The sequence below is a fragment of the Cebus imitator genome, unplaced genomic scaffold (assembly GCF_001604975.1).
Source record: "Cebus imitator isolate Cc_AM_T3 unplaced genomic scaffold, Cebus_imitator-1.0 Scaffold841, whole genome shotgun sequence".
Lineage (NCBI taxonomy): Eukaryota > Metazoa > Chordata > Mammalia > Primates > Cebidae > Cebus > Cebus imitator.
In genome coordinates, this window is record NW_016108156.1 from 288,328 (window position 1) to 297,463 (window position 9,136).

Below are 9,136 nucleotides of genomic sequence, written 5' to 3' on the forward strand. Positions count from 1 at the left end.
AACCATTGCCAGAATATCTATTTTTGATACTTAAGGTCACTATGAAAAAAGACTATCAACAGCGAAAGATGGAGAAGGTGTTGAGTCTTCAAAAACCCACCATTACTCTCAGTGCCTACCAGCGAAAGTGCATTCAGTCCATCCTGAAGGAAGAGTAAGTAAATACTTCCAATCAGCTATTACTGAGATAGTTTTTCCTTTACACTATACCACAATCAACCTCTGTCTTAATAGAAACCTGAATCTTGGTATTTGCATGTCATGTAATTACTGGGATGAGAGCCACATGATACATAGGGACTTAAGAAATAACTATAGTGGGAGGACTGAAAATTATGACCTTCCAATAACATGATTTTGTTGTGTGGCCAAAGGTATTTTACAATTATGTTCAAAAATATTTCCAGTACTAGCATCACTGTTTGCCATCTTAAATGAATAGTGAACACTATTGCTATCCATCTGAAACCTTCAGCTGTTAATTTTGGCAAAGCAGTTCTTAGATACTTCAACATTAACCATTTCAATTCTTAAGAATCCATACAAATGGTTTATTACATTTCCAAAAGTAAGTGACTTTACGATTTTACAGGGGTGAACACATAAAGGAAATGGTGAAGCAAATCAATGATATCCGCAATCATGTTAACTTCTGACACCACCAGGAGCCGAATCACACTTGAAGTGAACACCACTGAAGGCTTAAACTCATATTGTAAAACAGGTAGCATTATCTCATTTATAAAAAGGCATTTTGGATGACCTTTGGTGTGGTTTTTCATCTTTTTAAATAGTTTTATATTTATTCAATAAATGCTTTTATTTAAAATTGGAATGTGCTTTGTAACTCGAGCCTACAGTGGTATTCAGCAAGGACTCAGGATTATTTCACTCTACACTGCCAGAACCTCCCTGAGCTCTGTTGAGTTTTCTCCAGATCTGAGCAAGAATAAAAGCGCTGTTTTCAAGTAGCACCAGAAATATGACTCTGAAGAGGGTTAGAACCCTAGGATTCAAAGGAAAAGACCACACAGTGTACTCGGCAGCAGCTTTTTTAATTTGAACACTTTCTTAAGGACACGCCTTCAGTACAGTTAACAAATGGTTACACTTGAAGTCTGCTGAGAGCAGAGCTCAAGATCCACAACTGCAAAGGCCACTGCTGGCTCACTTCCTCACAGGCAGTATTACCTTTCAGAGCTGAGTAAGGCTGTGCTCTATGCCACAATACTTGTTATTGAGTGGACATGAGGTGCAAGTTTAGCACCTTAAAGGGAGAAAAAAATAGATTAGTATGCAGAATGTGACTTTGTTCTCAGTTCTCTTTAAGTCTTTTTTTCATACTTGCCAATGAGTTCTGAAAGGTAGTACTATACCTGCTTAGAAATGGCTGAGTGACTGCCAATTTAAAACCACATAAAGTAGGTTACAGGTAAGAGGTAAATCAGGTTAGACATGCGTGAGAACATGTATGCACAGACTGAATATAAACACAGGAACACTCGTGAAACCCGACTGATTCTTCTGGGCTAAATCCTGCCTTCTCAATCAGTTCCCATTTATGCTGAAAACCCAGCTGAAAGAACTGTTTCCTCCCTGTACAGGGTCACAGTAGTTTGTTTCATACCAGAAACGCATTGTCAAACAAAATCTAGAGTCTCAGTTTGGGTTTTTCTACAATATTTTTCTCAATAAAGTGAATTCCAATAGTTTGCATTTGCCACAGTAGAAACCACTAACCATTCCCTAAATTGTGATGATTTTATTACCCAGTACCATATTCTAGAAAAAAATATCTGTAAGGTGCTCATCTCAGCAGAACATTTCACTGCAAGCTATAGTTCAGTCAGTTCAGAAAGGCTATGAATTGCCCACCCTGATTTACAGCACTAATTTTAATAATCTGAAGACAAATTTGCTTGGGGCTTATCCAAGGGACTAGTCTTAAACCTATGTAATTTAAATTGATTGCATTTTATAATTAATAAAATCCCCTGTAACTCGATAGTTATGTGTTTCCTTTATCTAAACCATGTAGCACTCTTTATAAAGGGACTTTAAACCAATTAAAATAATGTTTCATGCGCAGCAAGCCTTTAGTACTATTTCCATAATTAGCATTTATTTTTAAATTCATAATCATGAATGCAAGACTACAATAATAACCCAAGAGATGAGGTATGTAGTACTTATCATTTGTCCTATGGAACACGGAAGTACAGAAGATCTTTAGGGCAAGTCCATAGTGACCTTATTTATAACAAAGACAATTTAAGTTGACGGTGGATGGTGGCTTTACGTGAACAAAACAATCTACCTAGTTCACTAACTCCCAGAAGCCTCTTTCAGGTACCCTGCTGTGATGCAACCAATCTCAAAAATTATTTGAAAACCATTTTACCTTTGAACCATCTGGATGATGAATTAAACAGTGTAGCCATCCATCCACTGGATATTCCTGGGTCGGTACTCAGCAGGTATTGGTGAACATGAATCAGTTCTTTGTGCTTTCTGTAGCACTCAATCATCAAGTTATGGCAAAGACCTGTTTCATTGAGGCTTTCTTCACACAGGAAAGGAATCTAACCTCTTGTAAAGTGAGATGGCAGATTTCCAAATTGATCAATATTCTAACTGGCTTTCCAGAAGCATTGTTACTTACATTGCAGATCTGAATTTAAAAGAAAAAATACAAAATATCTGTCAACCTAGTTACCATTTTTGTTTTTGACACATTTGAAACAAGTAGTACTTAAGCCTAATGATCCAAGTTGGAAAAATAAGGAGATTTGTAAATGTATACTAGAGGTTGTCAGACAAAGCTTGTTTTATTAATGTTTTTCACTGATCCAATGACTAGACTAAAACACTTCTAAAGAGTAGATGGTACCAATTTGGCTTTATCCTGGTACCTGTGGGCCCATGACGATCATCTAAGTTTGCAGAAAAAGTGCTTCCAAAGTTTCTTGTGCTTTTCCTTTAACGTTCACATATATATATATATATATATATATATATATATATATATGGCCCCAACCAAGTTTTCAGATCCTCATAATTAATTCACTTCCTGAATTGTTTTGTCTGCCACAGTCCTATGGTTCTCAGGTAAGTTTCAGTAGCATTTAAGGTCCTCCAAAACAAGATAAAATGGTAAAAGGAAAACAAAAATGTACTGAGCAAGGGAAATATAGTCAGTAGCCAATGGCCTGCTCCAAACCTTCATATTTTAATATAAAATATTCATACAGCATACTACACACCTCTGTCTGCTAACTGAATGCTGTTACTGATGAGCTCTAGACAACAGGTAAAGCAAATTCTCTCTTCCAATATCTATGAACAGAAAATTCCAAACACTACTGGGATGTCGCTTTAGGGTAGGGAAATGTGTTCCAAAAATCTATGGGAGAAAGCAGGCAAGGAAACAGCACTTTTTCCATCACCAAATCTGATCCCACGCCTGTTGGAATCAAGCCTGGAATCTCATTAGTGTTCCCATTTGAAGGTATCCTGGCTGCAGATCGCCCCACTGCTGCTGTTTCCTGTGCTGCACAGTCTTCTCCCTCTAGAAGTAAGCATTTCTCCAGTCTTCCTTTTGTTGTGACTTCTCTTTCTTCAGGTAAGAGTTAAATAACAATTAATGTTGCTCTAAAGATGAGTTAAAAACCCAAAGTGCAGGCTAGAATCCTGCCATCAGGGTGTCATGTCTCGGGGAGCTGGTTAATGTCCGTCAGTTTAGTATCATTCAGAATCGCCCGAATTCTCTCCAAGGAGTCCGCTTGCCGGATCCGCTCTAACTGCACCTGAAGAAACAATGGTGAGATGAGTACAAGTGGCTCCTGCCTAGACTTTCTGAACTTTGACTGGTTTAGCTGAGATGCAGCAGATTTAACTTACCAGAGTAGTAGTAATGTCAAAGGGAGACAACAAGAACAATTTAAATTTTTTAAATAATTCCCCGAAGTTACTGTGTAACGGACTGGGATTTATTTTTTATTTATTTTTGTGTGAGACAGTTTTGCTATTTTCACCCAGGCCGGAGTGCAATGGTGTGATCTCGGCTCCCGGCAACCTCCACCTCCTGGGTTCAAACGATTCTCCTGTCTCAGCCTCCCAACCAGCTGGGTCTACAGGCATGTGCCATCATGCCTGGCTAATTTTTGTATTTTTAGTAGAGACAGGGTTTCACCATATTGGTCAGGCTGGTCTCGAACTCCTGACCTCAGGTGATCCACCTGCCAAGGTACTGGGATTACAGGCATGAGTGAGCCACCACTCCTAGCCCCAGCTAATTTTTATAATTTTAGTAGAAATGAGGTTTCTCCATGTTGGCGAGGCTGGTCCTTAACTCCCACCTCAGCCTCCCAAAGTGCTGGGATTACAGCTATGAGCCACCATGCCCAGCCCAGATTAGGATTTTAAATTGTACCTTGTTAGGATTATGGAGACAAATGAGACCTGACTCCTGACCCTTAATCTACAGTTCCACTGGGAAACAAACTTAAGAGTTTTAGAACAATATTCTAAATGTCATTGTCTCATTACAGGTATTCATAGAGTGCTGAGGGAGCATGGCACACGGAAGAAGGCACTTTAGCCCAGCTCAGGGACCATGAAGGGCTCCATGGAGAGGACACACCTATGCTGAGCCTTGAAAGGAAGGAGTCAGGAGGGGATGAGACAAAGATGCTTACCAGATGCAACACCACGCTGTGAGCAAGGAACCATAAGTAGTTAAACATGAGAGTATAAAACAAGACAGATAAGCAAAACACTGGGCTAGGCCTGGCTTGGAAGAGTCTTACATGGTATGCTGAGGAGTTTACTTGACTCATAAGGAGGCAAAATTGGCAGGTATAGAGGAAAAAAAGGGGGCCAAGTCTGAAGAACACACCAGGTTTCTGGCTTGAATGATGAGGCAGACATCTGGGGTGGTGCTAGGAGCAGCCATAGTCTCTAAACCTCTAGCTACTGCCAGTGGTCAAGTCAGGGATCAGCAAGGTTCTGTCCCCTAAAACTGCCTTCATGCTCTGTGGTTCCCCAAATGCCTCACCTGAAGGGTCTGTGAAAGCTTTACAAAATCTCTCTGGACTTGCTCACTGACATCTAATTCTGTCTGTAATCTCTGAGCTTTGTTCTTCTCTTCAAACATTAGTTGTTCAACGGTGGCCTGAAAAATACAAGTTTTGAATGAAGATTAATGCCAAAGAGCAAAGGTCAGAATCAGGAAATCTAGTAACTTGTAGTTACCTACTACTAGAGCAGAAAAGTGGGAGGGTATCCATCACACTCCTATATACTACCAGTCTCTTCCATCTATAAGGCAAGAGTGCAAGCCGTCTAGAATATTTGTTCTAGGTCCTAAGATTAACTGGGTATGAAAGCCAGAGGAAGAAATGGATTAAAGTGCTGCACCCCCACCCGCAGTGGCTGGTGACTGGCTATAATCATCAAAACACAGCTGCTAAGATCAGCATCTGTCACAGCAACAGGGATACAAACAGGATTTCCTCTGACAATCTCAATAGTCAAGCATCCACCAGGAAACAGTGAATATGCCCCAGTCAGCCCCAGCTATCCCCAATCTCTCTAGCAGAAAACGAGAAGGATGTGTGGGAGCCTTTCTGAAAACAAACAGTTAAACAACACTGTCTGTACTTCAAGGTCTGACCACTAAGCTCACTAAGACCATTTCTAGGAAAGTACCCCCACAACATGCATATTTATTCTAACAGAACTAACCAAAATTTAGGCAGCAAATCTGGTTTGATACAATCTCTCCTTGGATTTGATATATCCGTCAAATGGAATGATATTTTCAAATCAGTGCTTCTAACTAGGTAGTGCCCAAGCTTGGTCAATGGCCCTGATTGCCTACTATCTGAAGTAAGCCAAAGACACATGCCTTCAGAGCTAGCAGAAAGATTTAACCCCGCTGTAACAGATCAATTTGTTTACATTTTTTCTTTTCACAAGCTGACAATCTTGCCAACTTTTTAAAAAGTGACACTTCAAAGTACCAATATTTTTTTCTTAAACACATAAGATGTGATCCTACATTCTTAGTCCTGCTTTTTAAAATTAAATGACCAAGAAAAATACTACCTTAGCAGCAGTCTCTTTCTTTAACTGTTCTTCCAAACCGATCTTTATTTCCTGAAGACTCTCAAGCTGTTGAGACTTCTCTCTTAATGTGGACTCCAACTGTGAAAAAGGAAAAGGCTGAAACTCATAGAAACTCCCTTAGAGCCCCAGTATACTGCCTAAAAGAGCCTATGGCCTGGAGAATTACACCGAGACTCTCAGGCTACCCTTGGAATACTACTACTCTCTCTTTCATCTCTGTGGATCTCCTATGTATTCTTCCTGAACTATTCTTTCATTAACCATTAATTAGGCACTTAAACTATATTCTAAGGCCTCAAGATGGAGAACAGAGAAACAGACATGGATGAAGGAAGAAGCATTTAATTCTGCCAGAAAAGTTACAAAGGACTGAGGAGAGGACATTTGACTCCTATATTTTTACAGAGGAAAGACAAGGGTGACATGGGGGAGAGGATGCAGAGAGATACTCTAGTCTAAAGAGGGAATGGAGGGCATGCATTAAAAACGCATGCAGGAACAGTGGGATGTTCGGCTTGCCTACAAGCACAGCAAGTATGTTGGGAGCCACAGACTCCCAACATGAGGCGGAGAGGTGCTGAAGCAGGAGAGCTATTGGTGGGCCAAGGATATAGACATGATCCTGTACATAAAGGGAACCACTGGAGGGCTCTCCACTAGACTGGGACGTGATCAAGTTTATAATTTGTAAAGATCATCTTGATTTCAATATGGAGATGAATTAGAAGGGGACAGATTTTGGAGGCAAGGAAGTTAGGCTGTTACAGTAAGTCAGGTGAGAGTGAAGTCTGAACTCAAAAGAGTGGCAGCTGGAGTGGAAAGGATGTGATGTATTTAGAGCACTGGTCATTTCTTCTGGTGCAATATCAGTAGCAAAGTGGAGGCAGAAAGCAGACTGCAGCAGGTGAAGGGGTGACTGGGAAGTCAGGCAGTGAGATGAGCAAGACTGTGGCAACAGGAAGGAAGAAAGATTGGTATCTTGGGAGAGGAGTGCAAAGAGAAACGTCTTCTCTGAATGGGAGACAACTGAGCCTATTCATGCATCATGGAAAATACCAGTCAAGAGCTGTGAGGGGACATCTGGAAAAGTCCAAAGATACTCAGTAAAAGCACCTATGCCAAGGCACTATGGTCAGAAGCAGGTCATTATTTTCTCTGAAGAAAAAGAGAAGGCTGGGAATAAAAGGAGAACCTGTAACTGAGGAGCCCAGTAGCTGAAGGTGGCCCTGCCTTATGCCTGAGGACTGAGGCCAGCATCTGCTGAGCGATGGGGCTGAGGTAAAGGTGACTGAAATTGCCCCTCTAAGGAATGGAAGAGATGCAATTGAGGACACATGAAAGGCTGCATGAGAAACACTGGAGGCCTATCTGGCAGCATGAGCATGCAGTGTCACCAAGTCTGGTGGCATCACCAGCTAGGGACAGCAGGACTAGTCCAGGGTTCAGCAGTAGTCAAGTGAGGGCAGCAGCAGGACAAGGAGTCAAAGAGGGGGGCAGATGTGGTGGGTGATGAGGGGAAGTAAGATGCAACCTAGGGGAAAGCAAGCAAGCCATGAAGCTGTTACAACCAGGATAAAAGGGAAAACAAACTGGAGGCCTGAATGAGATACTCAGATGGATAGGCCTGCAGGATGAAGAGCTGGCAGGATGGCAGATTGTGCTCAAGGAACTAGGCTGCAGTGAGATGACACAGTCGGGCAAAGTTCAGCCCAGTGCATGGGAAGGGAGGGCAGAGTGGAGGTGAAAATCTCTAAATCAAGGAACGATGAGGTCAAGAAGTTGAATAGGATTACTATGAAAGGTAATGATGATGTCTAAGAGACTAAACCAGCTAGAAAACATCTCGTTTGTACTGTTTTCATACATATTTCCACTGTACCTCTAAGCATATGCCATGTTATGACCATGCCTGGTCTATCTTCGCACTACACTAGGCAACTCCGGGCTACAGACACATTAGCCTCACCTCCTCAGTTTAACGTGGCCTGACACACGAGGCATTCTCAGTCACATCACACCCTTACCCCATTGTCTTTTCCCCACTAGACAGAAGTTTCTTAAGACAGGGCCCATGCCTTAATTATTTTTTGTTTGTTGTGTCTAGCATAGAAGTCAATAAATAACCACTGGTTGCTGAAATTTGAAACTCACGACTTACCTGTCCTTTTTCTACCTTTATTCTTTCTAATTCAGCTTTTAAGCTAGAAATGGAAGCTAGAAGAAAAAAAATTGAGACGTGTTAGCATTCATCTATTATTATTGATGAAAATTGTTTTAAAATTTTAGACACCTCCAAAGGATGCAAACATATACTGAACATGGGTTGTGGGGCTGCCTTCTCAAAATTATCACCAAGCAGTCAGCATATTTAGGCTCAGGTCCACGCAAATGGCTACTGTATCATAAACTACTTCTAGATCATATATCATATCTCTGCAGGGAACTGCCACGCATCAAATCATGTTCCCCTGGGTCTGGGTTCAAGTACTGAGTCTCCTATCTATGAATAATTGCCAAAAAGGCCACAGAACTCATAAACAGACAAGTTTTTGGCTGGGTGTGGTGGCTCACACCTGTGATTCCAGCACTTTTGGAGGTGGACGGATGACCTGAGGTTGGGAGTTCGAGACCAGCCTGACCAACATGGAGAAACCCCATCTCTACTAAAAATACAAAATTAGCCAGGCGTGGTGGCTAATTTTTGTATTAAAAATTACAAAAAATGGACTGAGTCCTTACTAAATTCTTTCCTATGCTTTTACGTGTTCCAGACTCCACGGTCATATATTACTTCTTTAATACAGTTTTATTTAGTGACTCTTATTCCAAACTACATCACTATTATCTTCACCTATTTCCTCCTTGCAGTTTTCTATTTCTAGCTGCAGAGTTTCTTCAAGATTTTCTTTTAATGTCCGCACATTAATGATGTCCTCACGGTATTTTAATACCAATTCCCGCAGTGCCTGGATTCAACAAATAAATTATTATTGGGTTTGTGAGAGTG

At 41.0% G+C, this 9,136-nt stretch overlaps 2 protein-coding genes across 5 annotated transcripts in view; one reads left to right on the forward strand and one right to left on the reverse strand.

Annotated features, from left to right (window-relative positions):
• Nucleotides 1–832, forward strand: part of NUP88 (nucleoporin 88) — a 32,756-nt gene extending 31,924 nt beyond the window's left edge. For 3 of the 4 annotated variants that reach the window (XM_017520474.2, XM_017520475.2, XM_037735562.1), the window contains exons 15-16: nt 36–154; nt 593–832. In XM_017520474.2, the coding sequence (XP_017375963.1) occupies nt 36–154; nt 593–656 (183 nt within the window). In that variant the 3' untranslated portion in view covers nt 657–832. The remainder of the gene's footprint in view (nt 1–35; nt 155–592) is intronic. The other variant, XM_017520473.2, reaches the window with a different exon arrangement.
• A 204-nt stretch (nt 833–1,036) lies between these two features.
• Nucleotides 1,037–9,062, reverse strand: LOC108297763 (rab GTPase-binding effector protein 1-like; the record flags this gene model as incomplete). The annotated part of the gene is made up of 5 exons (XM_017520461.2): nt 1,037–3,806; nt 5,057–5,173; nt 6,109–6,207; nt 8,288–8,343; nt 8,981–9,062. Coding segments are annotated over 5 exons (456 nt in total), but the record flags the coding sequence as incomplete, so codon positions are not given.
• Between the last annotated feature and the right edge of the window lie 74 nt (nt 9,063–9,136).